Source organism: Physcomitrium patens, chromosome 10 (genome assembly GCF_059467195.1).
Source record: "Physcomitrium patens ecotype Gransden chromosome 10, ASM5946719v1, whole genome shotgun sequence".
In the NCBI taxonomy this organism is placed as follows: domain Eukaryota; kingdom Viridiplantae; phylum Streptophyta; class Bryopsida; order Funariales; family Funariaceae; genus Physcomitrium; species Physcomitrium patens.
In genome coordinates this window covers 4769831-4790564 of record NC_143419.1, presented here as the reverse complement: position 1 = coordinate 4790564, position 20734 = coordinate 4769831, and the positions used below count along the sequence as shown (strand labels likewise).

Sequence of the window (20734 nt, the reverse complement as noted above, 5' to 3'; positions counted from 1 at the left end):
TTGGAAGATCTATGATGAAATTCATAGAAACAGAAGACCATGGTTGTTCTGGTATAGGTAATGGCTGAAGAAGTCCGTAAGGTCGATGACGAGGAATTTTTGATCTTGAACAAATATCACATGATTGTACAAAGTCTTTGACTGACTTCCACATTTGTGGCCACCAAAAATCTCTTGATATGAGTTCCAAAGTCTTATTATATCCAAAGTGCCTTGCTGCTGGAAAGTCATGACGTGCTTGAAGAACACGTAAACGTGCTTCTCCTTCTGGAACATATAGGCGTCCTTCAAAATATAATAGATTATTCTTGAACTCGAACTTAGAAGGATCATGAGACTTGGAAGAATTATTCTCGATATCATAAACAAGAGGGTCTGAGGACATACTAGACTGGATTTGCTTGAGAAAAGTTGAATCATCAATCAATGTTGATTTCATTGCTCGGAGATGAAATTGCTCCGGTTTCAAGAGGACCGTTCTTTGTTGCTCAAAAGCTGCATCTCCTTCTTTTGGTGCAAAATAAGAACGTCTAGATAGGGCATCAGACAAACCTTGTTGTTTTCCTGGCCGATAAGTGATAATGAACTCGAATCTTCACAAAGACATACTATAACGAGCTTGACGACGATTCAATACGCGTGCTGACATGAAATACTCGAGGTTCTTGTGATCTGTATACACAATGACTGGACTAGAAACACCTTCTAGATAATGACGCCATTCTTGAAAGGAATCCACGATCGCAAGAAGTTTTTTATTTTGGATCTCATAATTGATCTCGACTGTTGAGAATTTTTTTGAATGAAAAGCTATCAGATGAAGTTTGTCATCTGTTCCCATTTGTGATAAAACTGCACCCAAGGCAAAATCTGATGCATGAGTTTCCATAAAAAATGCCTTGGAAAAATCAACACGATATAAGACTGGTGCAGAGACAAACGATGTCTTCAAGGCTTCAAATGCTGCTTCCGCTTCTTGATTCCATTGGAATTTATCTTTACTAGTCAAGCGTGTAAGTGGAGCTGCAACTCGTGAGAAATCTTTGATGAAGATCCGATAGTAATTAGCAAATCCCAAGAAACATTGGACATCTCTTACTGTCTTTGGAATCTTCCAATCCATGATTGTTTGGACTTTCTTAGAATCCATCATGAGACCATCATTTGAAATGATGTATTCTAAAAAGTCAACTTGAGTGGTGTGAAATACACACTTTTCCATCTTGGCGTACAATCCTGCATCTCTAAGTTTTTGTAATACTTGACGAACATGTATTTCATGTTCTTCGATGTTCTTAGAATAGATCAGGATGTTGTCTAGATAGCAGACGACAAAATTGTCTAAGAATTCACGAAATACATCATTCATGAGATGTTGAAAAGCAGCTGGTGCATTCGTGAGTCCAAAGGGCATGACATTATATTCGAAATGTCCATACCTGGTTCGAAACGCAGTCTTCCATTCATCTCCTTCTTTGATCCGTACTAGATTATATGCTCCTGTTAGATCTATTTTTGTATAGATCTTAGCTTGATTCAACTGGTCAAGGAGTCTTGATATCAAAGATAATGGATACCTGTTCTTGATTGTGATCTTGTTGAGTCCTCGATAATCAACACACATTCGTAAAGACCCATCTTTTTTCTTTATGAATAGAATTGGAGCTCCTGCTGGAGATTTTGAATGGCGTATGAAATTCTTCGCTAAATTCTCGTCAATATATGTCTTGAGTTCAGCCATTTCATCTTGCGATAAACTGTAAATTGGTCCAAATGGTGGCTGAGTTCCTTCCTTGAGGTCGATTGAACAATCATATGGGCGATGCTGAGGAAGAATATCTGCATTCTTTTTCTCAAAAACGTCTTGATACTCCTGATATTGACTTGGAATGCTAATTGAAGTCTTTACGTTTTCAGAAATAGGTGCAGCATAAATAGCAAAAGTTGATCCTTCTTTTGCTGCGTGTATAAATGCTTTTGCACCTATCAGTACGAGTTTTACTATACTAGACTTATAATTTTTTACTTGGTTGGTAGAACTATTAATAATGCTCTGGGAAAAGTCAAGTTTACGCGAATTCCAATCTATTCGAGGGTTATATTTTTCTAGCCAGGATAAACCTAAAATAACTGGATTTGACGGGGATTTAATTATGTTAAAAGCTTTGTAGCTATCATGACAGTCTATTGTTATTTTTATAGGATGAGTTTGATGAGTGACATCTCCAGAAGACAAGGGACGACCATCTATGACTTCTACATGTACTGGTTTAGGTTTCTGTACAAAGGGTATTTTACGACTTTTAATAAATTGTTCATCTAAAAAACATGCTGAGGCTCCCGAATCTAATAAAGCAGAGGCTTTGTAATTCTTAGGTCCTAAATATAAGTCTATTATAAAACAAGGAGAGGGTTCTGAGGAGAGGATAGGACCTTCATTAGGAATTATACAAGGTTCCAGCTGCACGGTCCCTATTGTAGCTGGACGAATCCGTTTTCCGACATGTTGTCTTCTTTGACCGTCGTACCCCTCATTTTATAGTTGCGTCATTTCTTTGGACAATGTTGAGCAGTGTGCTTAGGTTCTCCGCAATATAAACATAATCCTTCTTGACGACGACGAATCTTTTCTTGCTTAGTTAGGGGTTTAAAACGTACCGCGTCAATTTGCATGTCTTGTACTTCTGAATGTATGTTTGGCAAAGATGTTGATGTTGCCATTGAGTAATAACGTTGAGGTTCCCGTGAATGATTCTCAGATCGAAATTCAAAAAGTCGATTATCACATTTTACCGCAAAATCGATTGCTTGACTCAAAGTTTGAGGATCAGGTAAGTTGAGCATCAATTTCTTTACTTCATATTGCAATCCATAAAGAAATTGACTGATGAGTGCAGCATCATCCCACTTAATGTCAATTGCAAGTTGTCAAAATTGTGAAGCATATACTGTTACTGAGCGATTTCCTTGTCGCAGAATTCGGATCTTATTTGTTGCAACACGAGTTGCATCGTATTCACCATACATAGATCGAAACTCCGCCAAAAAAGCTTCCAAATTGTCCAATAGTGGATTTCGTTGTTCAAGAAAAGACGAAAACCACGATAATGCAGAACCAGAAAGTAGAGTGCCAATAAACCTGACTTGTGATCCTGGAATTGGATAGCTTTGCAGTTGAAGTTCAATTGCCAATTATACTTGATTGATGAACCCTCGAAACTTTGATCTCGTACCATCAAATTTCTCAGGTAAGGCAATTCTTGGTTCTCTAGTGCTTATAGGGTGTTGTACAATTGGAGAAGGAATGTGATTTGTTGTAGATGTTGAAGCAGCTTCGATCATCTCTATATCTCCACTTTCTGCTATTCTTGTTCTTTCCTGTGTTGGTGAATTGAGTTGATGCATCGCAAGCATTAACTCCCTCATTTGCTCTTGCATTTGTGCCATTGCACTCTTCATTTCAACAAGCTCTGCCATAATGACACTAAGAAGAAAAATTTGTTTGATATTGCTCAAGACAAAAGAAAAGAAAGACTTGATAACAAAGAAGATACTAAGAACAATATCAGTTTAGAAGTGGATAATCCGCAAACTTCTAATACGCTTATGTCTTGTCAAGAGAAAGGGGTAATCCACTCTTACTCAAGAAAAATAAAGCTCTGATATTGTAAGTGTACTCTTGTCAATTTGTCAAGGACAAAGACTCGATGAGGGAAAATATTCACCAAAAGGCTATCTCGATATAATAAGTCAAAATATAAACAAGTAGGTATATTAAAAGGAAATTGGAATGGCTATTGCCACAAGACAAGAAACTAAAGACTCTTGAACCTGGACTAGAAGCAAGAAAGGAGTTGACAAGAGTGAAGAAGCCTTCACTCTTGTCTCTATATATACTATCTAACTAGGGGCTACGTGGCGACGTTCTATAGGACCTCCAATATGTGTTGACTTTGTAGGACACATGCCTTGACTTACAAGGCAAGTTTTTCTACGTGTGGGCTACATAGTTACCTTGATCTTCAAGCTAACAACATGTGTGGCACATGGCCAACTTGTTGACCACGTTTCTAATCCAAAAAGTCAATTAAAGACACCTATGAAGTCAAAGCAGCGTCTAGGAAGTTTCTAGGAAGCTTCCATATTAAATATTATAGAATTAACTTACTTTTATCTACTTTTACTTACTTCTACCTATTTCTATATGTAATTATTAGCTTACATGATTATGGCCGTGACACTCATGCACATTTACTAACATCATATTTGCACCAATGTGCTAGATATTTTAATTACTTTGATGTTGTTTCAAATTTAAAGTTCTATCTATCTCAAAATTTTAGCTATATTAATTAATATGACAAAAAAATAAATTATGAATATAATAGAGATACTTTCAAATAATAATATTATTTTAAAAATAAATCTTTTTATGATTTTTTTATTATAATTCTTATAATTAATATTTTAAATAATATTTTTGCATAAATAATAATATATATATTTTCATACATACTTATTTGTAATCATTTTGAATATAATAAAAAATTTAATGTACTTTAGTCCATATAAAATTAGAGCTCTAGTAAATATTATTTTTTATTCTTAAAGTATTGATATTTTATTCTCATTCTACTTTATTTTGTCTCTACAAATCAATTTCTTGTATAAAACATGAATGTGAATGGTTTTGATAAATATTTGATAGTTTTTAGAAAATTCTAAGAAAAACTTAACATCTTGTATTTGCTTAGAAATTAAGTAATTTAGAATAATTTAGAATTTCTTAACAATTGTTTTTGGACTATTGTAGGAATATGTCAAATTTTAATAATTTCTATGAATACATCATAATACATATATTCCATATTACAAGAAAAAAATATAATTAAAAATTAAAGGATTATAATTCTTCATTATTATTTAGCCTAATTTTGGAATATCTCTCTCTCTCTCTCTCTCTCTCTATATATATATATATATATATACATCTTGAAGGATTCATTATTTTTCTTTACAAAAAAGATTGACATATTTTTAAGAAACTTTGAATGTTGAATAAAATAATTTCTAAATTTTATCAATATGTTTGTTAAAGAAAACTAATTTGTATTATAATAAGTCATAAATTAGTCAAATAAATGGTTGAGTTGTTTCTATTATGCAATTGTGAAAACTAAGTATTTGCTGTTTTCTTTTCTAGCAAGACTTAAAATTTGTTATGTTATTCTAGGTTGTTACTAAAACATTTACTTGAATAAAAATAAGTGTGATATAAATATAAAAATATATTTTATTTACTTTGTAACTTACTTAAATACACATGCTACAACAGATAAAAGTTTTATAATTCTAAACCCAAGACATGTGTTTTATTTTATATTATTTTACTTATATTTTAAAAAATTAAAGCCTAGAAAATACTCAATTTATTTAAGAATTACACTTTTCTAACAAAAATAAGTACACAAGTTTAAAATTTAAAATTTAAATTATCATCATACCTTTATCACTATATATATATATATATATATATATATATTTAATTGATAATTCTGTTTGTATACACTTTCACATGATATTTTCTAAAAAAAATAAAGACTAATTATTACTTCCATGTGTATATGTTGAGTCAATTGCACCCAAAATATGTTGTCACACTCAAAAAATGCTCCATAAAAAACTTAAGCAAAATTTATAAAATCTAATAAGATAGAAATTTTACAACCCTGATAAACTAATTTTACACAAGAAAGAAGAGAATCCAAACAATGATGAACACTACTACAAGACGATGTTGCATATCCACATAGTTGCATGGTTCTAATTGTACTAAGACAGATTCATTTTCAAACACTCTTCATTCTCTTCCGACCAACTGCTCTTGGTATGAAGTGGTTGCACTGAGTTTAGGACAATGTTAGGTAGAACATTGTCGGTACAAAACAAACACAAGCCTACAATACAATTCTAGTCAGTTATTATCTTATATTACTCGGGAGATAACGACGTGACGTCGAACAGCAACACACAACTTTTTCCTGATTATCCATGTTAGAGAATCAAAGTAAACTCTCCAAAAATTATCCCACTAATTCATCGATCCCCTCGAAGCTTGTCGGTGGGCCTGGCTCTCGCATTAGTTAGCGTCCACGCATCAGCATTGCGTTACACGGATCCTTCGCCACCGCCGGCGCACCCTTTGACCTCTTGCTCAAATCGATCGCCACAACAAGGTCTCCATTGTCACGGTCACGCGCAGATTCGCTACTGCAGCGCCTCCACGCCTGGATATCGCACTGTCATTGACTTCCAAGGTAATCGCTGACGATCGTGGCCATGGTGCCTGGGCAGTCGTTCCTCGGTGATCCGTCGTTGCAATTTGCACATCCCAGGCTGATTTCTGGGCGTCATCCTCCACGGTTGACTCTGTCGGAATTCGAAGTCTTTCGTTGAGGGGCGACCCTACTGACGTTGCACTTGGGTGACTTGGTTTCGACGCCGCCAACGAAAGTTCCTTGTGTTCAACGTACTCCGTGGTGGGTACAAGAGATGCCGTAGAGCTCATGCATTCTCATCCCTCTTGTATTTTGAATCTGTGGGTGTGTGCGTCTTCGGTCATTCGGTTCACACTTCGATTCCAAACAGCGATCTCTGTCACAGAGTTTTCCAATGGCGAAAGCTGCTTGTGAGCTACATTTCGGTTTGAATTTCGGTTGCTGCAATTCCAACTGCTGCCACGTAGGATCGATATTTTTCTGACCAGTTAATGCACATTGCGAGGTTGAAAAGTTTTAGAGAATTCTTCTGAGAGGTTCTTGTCTTGTCTACAGGTCTAGATACTAGGAACCAGGAAAATGGTGAAGTTCGAACAAGGTCAAGCTGCCTTCATCACTGGAGCAGCGGGAGGAATTGGTATGTCTGCTAGCTTCATGGCAAACTGGGCTCGTCTGGAGCCTGCGGTTCTCCGAGTACGAGGGTTCTGAGAGATGTTCTACATGTTCTGTTTCGAATGTTATTTTCACAATAACATTTCACAGCACATTGTATGTGGATTCTTCAGGGGGGCTTTGGCAGTTGCTCTGGCAAGTAGAGGAGTGCAGGTAACGATTCTCGATTTGAAGGTCGCGCAGGGTGAAGAAACCGTTCGGTTGGTGGAAGAGCAGCATGAAAAGATCTTTTATAAGCCTAGATCTCCTTCGGCGATTTTCATTCGCTGTAATGTTACCAAGTCTGGTGCGCTTCCTTACATACTAAATTTGGTACAACTTTGCTTCTTCACGCTTTTCATTGTGCTGTCTTCCGTAATCGAATCATCATGTACTCCTGGTTATGCTTTGCATTCCACAGCTGGATCGGCGCGTCGCTGCCTCATTGATCAGGTAAGCCTGATGAAGAATGCAAAATGGGTGATTGTGATGTGTGTCCCAGATGAGCTGGCTGCCGCGTTCTCTCGCCACCAGGAGATGTTCGGACGCCTTGATGTTTGCATCAACAACGCCGGAATAGGGGAAGGAAAGCCTTTCTTCAATAGTGAAGACTGGCGCAGAGTGATTGACTTCAATCTCGTCGCCTTAATTGACGGCACCGCCAAAGCGGTAAATCTTCACGTCTTTCCAGAACTCTCATCGCTCTTGTGTTCACATTCAACGCTCCCGTCATCCACATCAAGAGAAACCTCATCCTGGTCGTTTTTGTTCAGATTCAAGCGATGAAAGAGAAAGGAGGTTTTATATTGATTCTGGGATATGGGGCTAGCCTTGGGCCTGTGCCGTATATGCCGGTTTATGCTGCAACGAAAGGGTAATACGCCTTGGACTTTTATCCAATCCATCTTCTAGTCCTTCTGAAATTTTGGGCGAGGTCCCAGCAAACAATTGAAATGTCACGGCGTCTCCCACTGACTCGACTTAAATATGTTGTCTGCAGCTGGTGTGGCCATATTCACGAGGTCCCTCTTTAACACAGGTATGGGCATTCGGGTGAATGCACTTTGTGCAGAGCTAGGATCACTGACCCGATGGCTTTCCTAATGCAGAGTATGATGCAGTCGCTGCAATCTCTCGTACTTCCATGTAGAATCCCTTGCACACCGAACATCTTGTTCGAGAAGTCTTTCTGAAGATGGTGGGTGGTTCGTGTGTGTTATACAGTACGTGGAAACACCGCTCACCTTATGGACTCTCCTCGCGATAACCTCGGGTTTGTAAAAATGGAGAGAGTACTTGCGGGTAAGCATGACCTCCACCAAAACAGTCCTATCTGCTGTCAATTGCTTTCAACAAAACTTCCTTCATTCACATCGAAGTGGTGCGATAGATTGAAGGCGCAAACCTGACCAGAACCTGGTGTGTGCACCAGCTGCTTTCTACCTTCTAGACGACGAGAGCATGTCAGGCGAGTGCATTCGGATCCCAGTCAACAAACCCACCCAGATCTGGCCATACGTTGAAACAAAAGCCAAGTATACGACGCTCTTTAAGGGCGGAACTGTTTTCACCGGCGCCTTTGAATGAACTGCCAACAACGGCTCTAGCTCGTATATCTGATCGCGGTAACTAGACAACGGATTGCGTGGATCTCCTTCGTGCTCCCCGAGACTGGAATATGTCGATCATGTTGCATTTTTGTTCATCGGTGCTTTTCTGGAACCCTTGTAAGGAAGGAGTAGAAGATGTCATGTCATTTGGATGAACGCACTGTGCCCTTCTCAGACTTCTCTGGGATAAGATTGAGTGGTCTTCATCCATGTACTGTAACAAGTTTCGAGTTAAATGGGAATGTTCTGAATTTTCTCATCCTTCCCAATCGTAGAACATGTGCCATATTTTGAAGTTGCATTGACATTTTCTGTTTGATCAGTCAAGATATCGCCCTTTTCTTGTTTTTAAGTTTCCATGCATTCCAAGTGGGCTATTGCTGTAAACTAATTGTGGGCATTTGGGGATTAAAATAGCCTTCAATCCCCAAATAGGCTTAATTTATATCAAAAAAGAACACTGGACAATCCATTGCAATATGCAATATGCAATATGTAATAAGTATGCAATATGATGGTTCATGATTGTTTTTTATCATATCAAACCGCTGGTAGGAAAGGGTGCAATGATGTATTCAAACTTGATAGGAAACACAAAGGGTATTATCCAAGAATCCAGATTTTTTCCAAAAAATTTAATAAGAATCCTATATCAAGAAACCAAAAAAATATTAACATTTAATATTCTTCTGCATCATGTGACGATTTATATTTTCTGCATCACAATGCATTATATCACCATACCTTCACTTCATTATCAATAATGATAAAAACGAGACCAGCATGTAAATGTGAGAGAGAGCCTCAAAGTTAACATCTAACGAAGTAGATGGTTTTGATGCGGCCATAGGGGGTGCATGTGAGCAGCGGTCACAAGATGGTCACGGTGAAAGGCAGCGCTAGGGTTTAAGCTTCGCAGCCTGTGGACGACGCATAAACCCTAAACCCTTCGGAGCGAAGTTGATTGTGTGTTTCGGAGGAAGTGGCAGCAGGCCATGGCCATGACGGAATCCTACGAGCTCGCTAGAGCATCACGCAAGCCTGGTAGACGAGGTGGAAGAGGGGAAGGCCGAGGTGGAGGGAGAGGAAGAGGTTCTCACGAGAGGGAATCGGACCATGGATATGGCGGTGATGCCAGTGAGCGTTATGGGAGGGATGAGGGTGAGCAGGTATCATACGGCGGCAGCAGGGGGCAAGTGGATCCCGAGACTCAACAATATTTCGCTGAGATCAATGAGTTAGTTGGCGAGGGAGGGGGTACGGTGGAAGATCCAGAGGAGCGGGGAATCGTGATAGGGAATGCGCTCGATGAAACGCGAGGAAAGGAGCTTCAATTAGCATGCCATTCCTATTGTGGTCGGGTGTTGGAGACCCTTTTTATGAATTGTGAAACCATGCACGCTGCGTTGTTTTTGGAGCGATGCACTGATCTTTTTGTGTCCATGGCATTGGACCCTGGAGGCTCTCATGTTGCAGAGGCTGCGTTGAAGGCTATTGCCTATGCCTTGCAAGGTAGTAATGTTCGCAACCAGGAATGGTATCCCGTCGTGGAGCGTTTTTTATCAAAAATTTCAGAGGTGGGTCGCTTTTGGCAGGTCTCACAGAGGTTGGGATTTGAGGGGGGCTAGGGTTTTAGGTTGTGGGTAACCTGCTTTAACTTTTCTTCTTTTCTTTTAATACATTTCTTCTCTATTTACGGTCTTTTTAACTGTAATCACCAGTGAAGTTAGTGAGGTCATTGGAAATGAAATTCTATAGCACTCTTTTACTTCGAGGTGGTTCTAAATTTTCTGAAATCTGCGCGTGACGCACATGAGACGGTCTGAGTTGACACAAAATAAATTGTGTGGACGCTGACTTCTATTATCTAGTCTTACAATATCACCTTGCGTTGGTCCTGCTCATATTTCTCTCGTGTTTAGACGTTGATGAAGTTATGTGAATAGCACCCATTTAATTCATAATTTATTTAGTTACAGAATTGGATATTCGTTCATAGCAATATTGTGTACTTCATGTGACAGGCTCTTGGAGAAGGTTACACTGGATCCGACCTCATGAATAATCGATATGGCTCCCACGTACTTCGACAGCTTCTTTCTTTGTGTAGTGGTATTCCTATTGAAACGTTGTGTAAATCTGGAGGTAAGAGCAACAGCCTCGCCGAACGCCTTGGAACCAAAGGATCGAAATTTAAAGGTGCTGGAGCAGCACGTCTTCGGGGTCATCGTTTCGGAGAGCATCTGCACACGCTCGTGGGAAATCTTTTGAAAAGTTGTGAAGGGAAAATGGAAGATTTGCGGGCTAGTTCAGCAGGAGGTCCAGCACTACAGGTGTAGCCTTTTTTTTATTTAAATGATTTTGATGCTGATGCAAGTTGATTGAGTAATAAGATGTAAGAGTGATGGTGATTTTTCTTCATAATTTTTCTCCATATGATGAGATCTATTTGTATTTTTCGTGCAGTTTATGCTGCGAGCCCTTCAAGGAGACGAAGCAGCTGTGAGTCATTGCATAGCATTGATGCTGGATTGTGCCGGAGAGGATGAGCCAAAGGAAGGGTCGGCCTTGGAGAAAGGTGATGTGGAAAAGATAGTGGAAATGATACAAGATTCTAGCAGCAGTCATCTCATGGAGGTTGGTTGCTTTTCCCGTATATTTCATGGGACATTTGTGACAGCCACAATTTCAAAGACTGTTGGATCGCAATGTGGGAGAATGTGATGGGTTTTCAGTAACGTGTCTGCACTGAAATGTCATGGCACTTGCATCTTATAACTATTAGGTTCATGGAAATTGATAACTTTTGTATTATGCTATTACAGGTAATGATCCAAGTTGCATCAGATGCTTTGTACTTGGAGATATTTCAACGGTTTTTTAGGCACCGTCTGCTTCAGTTATCTATCCATCCGTCAGCTAACTTTGTGGTACAAGCACTAATCGCCGCTGCAAGGCATCCGGGTCAGGTCCGCTCCCTTCCTTCTCCCGACGCCATTTGTTAAGCTGAATATTAGTTTTATGTTCTTGTTATTTCACATGTTTGCGCTTTTTGGATGCTGATCGAACTGCGCTTAATGGGGAAATTCAGAAGGCCTTGGTGATGGACCCGTGCTTTCTTGACAAACACAGTTCATGTAGTGCAGGTTACGATGATTTTAGAGGAGCTAGAGAACAGTTTTTCCGAGATTCTCGCAGAGCGCAGGGGCACCGTAGTTGGGTCTCTCTTGGCTGCTTGCTTACGATTTCGAATTAAGCAGCGTGAGGTTTGTCGAGCCCTCACTCGTGCCATCAATCCCGACTCACCTTCACCAAACCGCATTGTTCCGCGGATGCTATTTCTTGAGGGTCTAGCAGGAACCGGAAGATTTCCACAGGATTGGAAGGCACCTTTTGGCTCTCGCATGTCAGTGCTTGGGTGTGCTATGTTACAAACTGCTTTCAGCTATCCCGAGGTACATATCCTGATCATAAAAACTTTTAATCCTAACTTTTCGGCTTGTCAGCGATCTATTTCAATGGTCTGGTTAATATGTCACTAAACATTGGACTTGAATATGGTTTAATCCTTCTCCACTAGTGGATTTAAATGCATTTTGTGTTATGCAGGATTGCTGTCAGCAGTTTTGTGCAAGCATGGCAGCGCAAGAGCCTGATGATGTCTTAGAGACTGTGAGGGATTCTGGAGGTAGCCGAGTAATAGAAGCTTTTCTCTCTTCTGTTGCCGCTCCGATGAAACATAAGCATCGACTGATATCAAAGTAAGCTTGTTGGGAATTTTGGTATGCAAATTTTTGTATCTATGCACTAATTTTCGAAGAGTGAATTATGGTGCTTGTCTTGCATACATCGGGTGGGAATGGAAGGACGTCGCTTCTCCTGATAATTCTTCGACAAATTTTGCTGCAGGTTGAAGGGACATTTTTCAGAACTTGCACTTTCTCCGATCTGTTCTTACACCGTAGAGAAATGTTTTTCAACTGGTGACATCAAGATAAAGGAGATGATAGCTGCAGAACTGGCTTTATCTCAACCAGAAATCTCGAAGACTCGACATGGTCCATATTTGCTGAAACGATGCGACATTGCCCTGTGTGTGCTCTGTGCCCCGTCACCTCTTAGCAATAGGCGTAGGGTCAATATTTACTTCATATTTATTACTGTTTTTAGGAAATTCGCCAAATCACTGCCCTTCGTAGTGTCGAATGGAAATGCGTGGTTCCTAGAGTTCAATATGCTTTTGCGGAGTTTTTTAGTTCATGTTAAGATAACGATTTTGAGTTTTTCATTATCCGCGCACAAGTGTTAAGGATGTTTTTGACTGGTTCACAGATACGCCAAGGGTCCTGAGCAGTGGAGGACGCGTGAGAGTTCGAAGGCAGGGACTAGAGAAGCTTATGCCAACCTTTTTCAAGTAGAAGATGTTCCAGACACCCAAACTGATTCTACTGCTGTACCAGCCGCAAGTGAAGGAAAGAAGAAAAGAAAGTTCGTAGAGGAAACAGAACAAAAGAGTGAAGTGCCAGGTATTGTGAGGGAGCCTCCATCTATCAGTGCGCTGGAGTTAGATGGAACAATGGCACAACTAGGTTTCAATCCTAACAAGTTTCCGCACGGCCGCAAGAAAAAAGATGCTGCCGTACAACCAGAATTGACTTTGTTTGAGCCGGAGGAAGGTGCAGTTGTGAAAAAGGACGAGATCGATGCTCTTTTCAAGGAGAAAAAAGGAGATAAGACTAAAAAAGACAAGAGAGAAAAAGGTGTGAAAGAGAAGAAGGGTAAGAAACGTAACAAGCAAGAAGGGGAGGTGAAGAGTGTAGTAGAGCCTGAAGCCGTCAAAGCTGAGAGTGCATCTGTGGCCGACTCTCTGAAAGCTGTAATGGGAGCGTTGGAAGGGGGAGTAAGACAGAATAAAAAGAAGAAAAGTGATGGGTCTGGCAAGCAGAGGACCCAGAACGTGATGATTTGAAACTGATTCTTATGTTTAGTCCACCAATTTTTGATCGCCTTAGGATATATAAGTGGTGTGTAGTAGTAGTTAGGACCTGAGTTTGTAGCGTGGATACTTGAACTGGATCCAATTCTTACCAGTCATCGATTTATTTGATCTGAGTATTTAGTAGGAAATAATTGTACAATATTCAACTTGTAGAGTTTTGGATATTTGGCAATCACACATGTGCCTCTCTTAGACAACACGTTATCTGCCGCATGTGACCCATTTGTGTACGCGGATGCCCTGTCCACCTGGGACGTGATGATTGCTTGGTTTTTTCAGTTTTTTCTCAGACAGCATTTGCCCATTGCTGAGTTGTTTGCAATCTCGAGTGATACGAAGACTGTCAACCTAATTACCAGCGCTACTGAGTGGCGAGCATCAGGAATCGTGAGCGCTGAATTTGAACTTGGTCGCATGCCAGCTTACAATACACCAGGATGAATATCAGATCTTGCAAAACTTGCATCAGGAAGAACTACAAATGTACCTAGATGCAATTATTAGTCCATAATTCTGGATAGTACTTTGCAACTGAATTATTTACGTGTGAGGTCTTGAGCAATACTTTACGTTTTCTCAGAGTGAATCATATAATGAATTGGTAACTAATGTAGCAAGCATACCCACTAGAAATATTAAGCAACTCAAGAAAACATTCAATCAATGTGCAGTCAGGAAACTCGAGGTTCCGGTGGCATGATGAGTGAATCTTTACACCCTTCCCATTGTCGCCAAAAGAAGTCCACAGCTTGGAAACCACTTAAACAATACTGAGAATCTTGATTTCAAAATCAAGCACAGAATTGCCCATGCAAGGAAATCTCCTCCATATGAGCAATCAAGCAAGCACTACGTTGACACAATTATTTTCCAATGCAAAACAGAGAGCAGATAAAGCAAAGGATCAAAATAACGGATGTTATGAACTTCATACAAACTTCTTACAAACTGGATCAAAGCCATGGTAGGTCAAATGAAATAAATTATTTAAAGAAACCTAGCATCCTTGTCGGTGCTGGGGGTCCATTTGCATGCTCTCTGTTGTGACCAAACATTATGAGAAGATGACCAATATGGACTCTAGGAAGCACAGGTCAGTACAAACAAGGATGTGGATACTGACTCTCAGGACCAGCAATTTCATTATCACTCATGCTCGTCACACCTTCCTCCCACATTAGAAAATGTTGTTTTTATTTATTTATTTATTTATTTTTTATCAAGTCTTGGCTCGAAAGAAAACAAGAAACAAATAATATTCTTCACTCAGACGTTCCTTGAATATTTGAAAAAAGTAAAGGACTGCTACAGATCTTTGAGGATAATGAAATGAGATAAGATACTACTTAAGATCTTTTGGCAACCCACAAACAGAATAATGCAAAACAAAAAGTCATTCCCGACTTTCAGAACATTTTACTCGCAATTTTATAGAAACGAAAAAGTAACGTAAATCAGGATTATAATTAGTAATTAAGAAACTCATGGATGTAATGAGGACGCACACCCAGAGTATGTGCTAGAGATAAACTCCAACTTAGTGATGCTTGCAAGCATGAATAGTGAAGGAAACAGAACTGGAAATGCAAACACGGATGAGATGACAATAGAGGCAAACTTGTAAAATCATAAAAGGGGGAACCCATATAGCTTCAATCGAAGATTCTAATGTGAATTGGAAGAACGAAACGGTTACAGAAAATGTTTATATTACATACTACTCGTTACTCCGCCCTGTGAATATTAGGTGTTAAGTTGCTGATTGTATCATTTTACTTTATCAATGCATCGGGTGAACCCCATTTTAACATGCTTCTATGAAGCATATTCTGATTTTTGTGAAACAACAATTTTTTGCCCCAATTAATGCACTTGTTAGCATTAAAAGGATTCATTTTTTTGAGGGTTGGGTGTTCATCTTAATTATCTGCAAGATTTGTAAATGTGAATTATAATGAAGTCACATTCAGGTACAGCTCAAGTTCTACCGATATATCATATTACAACAGAAAAAAGATGTATCATTTTTCATTACATGCTATGAAACACTTGGTGACTTTGAGAATAGACCTTTGAAAAGATGAAAACATTGAATTAAAAGTAAACTGATACCATGTACAGCTTTCCCTCGAGGAAACAAGATTCCTCAGAGAAAATAATGAGAAAATTACGACGGAAAACTTCGAAAGGCTGCCGCATTCTAGTGAGAGGACTGTGAGATTATTAAACATATATCAACTACATATTATATTTCGTAACCTCCAATAACCCCGAATTACAAGACCTCTACATAGAAAGAGTAAACGAAAGCTTTACAAAACAATTGTGTGGCGAATCTCGTCCAATTTACTCTGCTCACACAGAAAACAAGATCAATACAAGAAAGTTGCAACATAATACAATCATAAAGTTATAAAGTTGACCTTGCAGACCAAATTCTACTCATTTCCATTTTTGCTTTGAAAGTGTTGTGCACTCAGGTTCGAAGAAACCACTCAAATAATAATACCAAGCTCAATGCAACAACTTACGAGTTGGGCCAGATGATGGAACATCATGAGGAGCTGCGGCAGGAGTATCATCCCTAGCAGAGCCAGCAGGTGAGGTATAATCCTTAGTTACTTGGCTAGCAGGGTTGACATCATGAGTTGCTGGCTGCTTTGATCCAAATCCGAGAAGCCCAGTCAATCGCCCAAGAACTGTATCTTTGTGAGCCTCCTCATGAGCCTTGTCTGTGGTGGTCTGGGCAACATTTTGAGCTGTAGCGGCAGCAGTATCCTTAGCTTGAAATGGCAAGTTGCTGAGCGCTTCAGTGATCTTTTCACTCAGTCCCTTGTCCTCTGGCTTTGGGGTGGTAACCTCGACGGCCTTGTCCTTCGCAACGGCTGCAGTCTCTGTGACTTTTTCCTTTGCAACTTGGCCGTATTGAGCTGATGCATCATATGACTTGGCGCCATAGTCCTTCGCAACTTCAGTAGCCCTTTGGGCAGCTTCAGCAGCATTGTCATTAGCAGCAACAGCATTCTCTGAAGCCACGTCCCTCGCCACAGCAGTGTTCTCTGCTACCTTACCCTTCGCAGTTTGGCCGTATGGGGCAGTGTTGTCGTAAGCTTTTCCAGCGTATTCCTTGCTGGTGTCAACAGCTGAGCCTGTAGACCCACATTCACAGCATGCATAGTAAGTTTCAAATTAGCAAATCACACAAACCGTTTTAACAGCTCCTATGAAAGTTCAGACAGCTTTTGACTTTTGAAGGCGTTGTTTACCTGTGGAATCCATGGTGGTGTCAGCAGCCACTCCCAAGTATCCCTTGGCCTTGTCCAACATGGATGGGCCTGTCGATGGCTGGTTCAATCCCTGCCGGGTATTCTCCGCAGCTGATCCTGCGTAATCGTTGGTTGCGTCAGTGGCCCTCTGGGCGTTATCCTTCGTTGTGTCAACGGCAGATCCCGTGTATCCCTTAATCGTGTCCGTCAAAGAACCGCCGGATGGCTGGTTTAAGCCTTCACGAGTGTTATCAGCAGCAGATCCGGCGTAGTCCTTAGTGGTATCAGCAGCTCCTCCCAGATACCCCTTCGCCTTGTCCAACAAAGAAGGACCCGTAGAAGGCTGGGTTAGTCCCAAAGCATTGGCAGCCTTATCCTTCACATCGTATGCTGTGTTGGCAGCCTTCTGGGTATAGGTTTCACTATCATCAGTGGCGTTGTTCACATCGGCAGCCTTGCTCTGAACAGTATCCTTAGCTTGGTAAGAGGTGTCTCTAGTAGTGTCAGCAGCTGAACCTGTCGATTGAATTCAGTAATAAAAGTTGTTAATAATTAAGTGAAATGAAATAAAACCATCCGCGATTACCTTCTGAAAATAAAATGAAAATGGGACCACAATTATTATAAAAAAAAAATACTGAAAAGACGATCATATTCGTTAGAAATGTATAAATTACCAGTATTCCCCCTCGTGGTGTCGGAGGCGGAACCTGCGTAATCCTTGGAAGTGTCAGTAGCTGCTCCGGTGTAGGATGCCACGTCGTCCTTTGCTCGTGCGGCCTGATCCCGAGTGGTGTCAGCAGCAGCTCCGAGGTAGCCCTTTGCTTGGTCAACCACAGAAGGACCCGTCGAGGACTGATTCATGCCCAAGGTATCCTTCGCCCTCTCTGTAAAGGTCGGACCTGTAGATGGCTGGTTATATCCCAATGTATCCTTTGCCTTCTCTGTGAAGGTCGGACCCGTTGAAGGCTGGTTCAATCCCAAGGTGTCTGCCACTTTGTCCTTAGCAGCATACGCCGTGTTCGTAGCCTTCTCGGTGTAGGTCTGGTTAGCATCAGTAGCATTGTTCAAGTCATGAGCCTTCTCCTGAACATGATCCTTCGCCTGGTAAGTGGCTTCGGTAGCGCTGCTGGGAACGTCAGGATAATCAGAGGTGGACTCATAAGATGGTTGGTTCATGCCCACCTTGTCCTTAGCCTTTTCATATCCTTCGCCGACCTCAGACGAAACTGTGTCCTTCGTGTCCTTCGCGGAATCGTAAGCTGAAGTGCCATAGCCTGTATCTTCACCATCGTAGCCAGACTTCGACATCCTTTCACGGGCAGAGAGTTCATCGTCATCCTTGCCACCCAGACTCCTTCCCAATGCACCTTCAGCGCCAAACTTACTATAGTAAGCACCATCGTTCACCTTGTCAGACTCTTCTGGTTTACTGTACATATCGTCAGTTGTTTGAGTAGTAGAACCGACGGGCTTTACAATTCCCTCAGGAACCTTGGTCTCCGACTCATTGACCTTGTTGTCGCCAAAACTGTAAGGGGTTCCTGCATTAATGGCCCCAGATAAGCCTGTGGCGTAAGGGGAAGGACTAGGCTCATCAACACCCATAGAGCCAGCAGGGTAGTCGCCCTCTGTATCGAAACCTCCAGGCTTCGTCTTCAGGATACCCTCGGGAATCACAGCATCTGATTCAGGAACCTTGTTGTAGCTGGAGTCATAGGGGCTCCCAGCTGAGACATCCTGAGACTTCGACCCCTTGTTGTGTGAGGTCAGGGGCGATGGCTGCGACTGCTCAGGTTGGAACGACGTCGCGGAAGAAGCTGTGTTCGTGTATGAAGACGCAGGTGCGGGATGCTCGAATGCATCGAATGCACTGGGCTTGGAATCATACGATTTCTGGTCAAATGGAGTCGCTTGACTCCCTGGGGTTGTTAATGGAGAGCTAGCATGGGGAGACTCCTGCAGAACGTGTAATAGGAATGGAAGGATGAGAAGAGAACGAAACAGAGAGAGGAGGAAGAAGGGGAAAAAGGATCTGTAAAAAAGAAAATAAAAGAAAAAGAAAAACTAACAAGCAAACAACAAACAAATTCAGGATGCTCCAGAGAAACACACGTAGATTGTGGACTTACTTCGTACTCCTCCTCATCGTAATGAGGATCAGTATCGGTGGGATCATCGTGCCTCCTGCCAACCTTGGTTTTAATCTTCGAGGTGGCCTTCTTGGTCTTGTCTTTCAGCTTCCCGAGAAGACCACCTCCGTGGCCACCCTCACCGTGACTCTCACCGGCTGCACCAAAAAAGGTTCCTTTCACTATGTGGACAAATGTACGAATTCACATACAACTGTTCGAATTTCTGCAACAAACTTGAATCTCACCGCGTGAACCGGTTACGACTTACATCTACGTGTGAATTCATCACCCAAAATGGCAAAACCTCATCTCTAAGAGCATAGACCCCAGAACCATGTATCAGGACAACCACATTTTTATTGGAAAAATTCTAGAACCCAGCATCCAGGTTGTAATTGTCATCATAAACCCGTCAAGCGACAAACCCAGTAAACAATTGATGAATGTAAAATGCCCGGCAACCTAGCAACAGATCGTTAAACCTGTCACGCAAAAAAATTCTAATTTCCATCGTCCAACCCGAGCGACAACTCTAGGCGACACCCAGGTTCACACCCATCCCCGCTTCATACAGAAATGAAAACCAAACCTGAAACATCGCTTGGGGGGTGCACGTAAGACATCTTCTCCTTCACTCCTTCACGCCTTCACTGTCACTAACCCCCACCTTGTTTCCACAAAACCAATATACAAAATATCCACAAGAGCTCCGAGTCCTTTACAAGAGGAATGAAATCGACGTAATACACAGAGCTGAGAGCAGCTGGGTTAAATTGCAAGGTCAAGGGTAAGGGTGTTTTAAGAGAGCAGCGAGTGTCAAATGCCGAAACGAAAACTCATACCTCAGCGTCGAGAACGTGGCAGCCAGGGGGAGAAGCCACACAGGATTAGTGACACCTGGCCTGTCCACCGCAGGCCAGTGCTACTGTGGGAACACATGGCCACCAGAGTGCTAAATTTGCACTCTTGAGCTGGTCACCCTCTGACATGCATGCTGGGATGGTGACTCCATCGGGAGCGCCTTGCGACATTGCACATACACATACGCACCGAAAGATCTGTCGCTTCAGTTTGGAAGTGGCAGCATCCATTCAGGCTTTTTACTCACGCTCTCTCTCTCTGTGCGGTTTTGGAAGATTGCTGAAGACTTGGTCTCCGAGGGATTCCCGGTTTTGTCCGAGCTTGGGAGTTGTGTGAGCACCCTCTTGCTGGGTGCCTTGTTGCGGTTCCTGCACCAGGAATCCCATGCTTGTGGGTGTTGGATAAGAGCAGGCGGTGCCGTTGCGGTGGTTTCTCGTCGAAGTCCTTGATCTTTGATCTCGTGATTCTGTGCTTTCTTTTTCTTTTTTTTCTTATTGTGATATGTGTGTACTGGGTTTGTTGTACACAGTTCAGTATTAGGATTTAGGGATAGATGGAGCATGAAAGTGTGACTTGTGACCCCACAAGAGTCAATGTAGTACAAATTTTGGCCCAATTAAGTCCCAAAGTTTGTACTACGAGGACAAACTAGTAGGATTGAAATGGGTTTTGAAGTCCATGTGTGTAGGGTCACTTTGAGCAATTGGTTTTAATCCTTATTTGTTTTTTTATTCATGCCAATTGGTTGTTTCTTTTCTTGGCAGCAATTTTGTGTTTGAAGTTGCTGCCTTCATAACGAAAACCTTGAAAAAATTGATGAGTTAAACATTGATATGAAAAAAGAATATTTGGGTTAATAAAAAGTTGATTATGAATAAATGCTATGTAAGGTGCAATTGGTAGAAAGTAATTTTAAAGCTCGTAATTTTGATTC

The 20734-nt window shown here is 41.1% G+C and overlaps 3 protein-coding genes across 3 annotated transcripts; 2 read left to right on the top strand and 1 right to left on the bottom strand.

The window, feature by feature from the left end:
• Positions 1–6857: 6857 nt before the first annotated feature.
• Positions 6858–8516, top strand: LOC112287822 (uncharacterized). The gene is made up of 7 exons (XM_024531287.1): positions 6858–6979; positions 7064–7236; positions 7351–7598; positions 7703–7803; positions 8002–8039; positions 8154–8231; positions 8362–8516. Exons 1-7 carry the CDS (start codon positions 6858–6860, stop codon positions 8514–8516), a joined length of 915 nt encoding a protein of 304 aa, XP_024387055.1.
• A 965-nt stretch (positions 8517–9481) lies between these two features.
• Positions 9482–13735, top strand: LOC112288097 (pumilio homolog 23). Its single transcript, XM_024531949.3, has 8 exons — positions 9482–10116; positions 10564–10872; positions 11006–11176; positions 11365–11508; positions 11686–11994; positions 12149–12300; positions 12449–12631; positions 12872–13735. The coding sequence occupies exons 1-8, from the start codon at positions 9535–9537 to the stop codon at positions 13506–13508; spliced, it is 2487 nt and encodes an 828-aa protein (XP_024387717.1). The 5' UTR covers positions 9482–9534; the 3' UTR covers positions 13509–13735.
• Positions 13736–15609: 1874 nt separating this feature from the next.
• Positions 15610–19698, bottom strand: LOC112287689 (uncharacterized). The gene is made up of 6 exons (XM_024530971.3): positions 19529–19698; positions 18937–19094; positions 17482–18763; positions 16805–17320; positions 16070–16687; positions 15610–15889 (listed from the first exon to the last, which is right to left on the bottom strand). Exons 1-6 carry the CDS (start codon positions 19560–19562, stop codon positions 15885–15887), a joined length of 2613 nt encoding a protein of 870 aa, XP_024386739.1. The 5' UTR covers positions 19563–19698; the 3' UTR covers positions 15610–15884.
• Positions 19699–20734: the final 1036 nt, after the last annotated feature.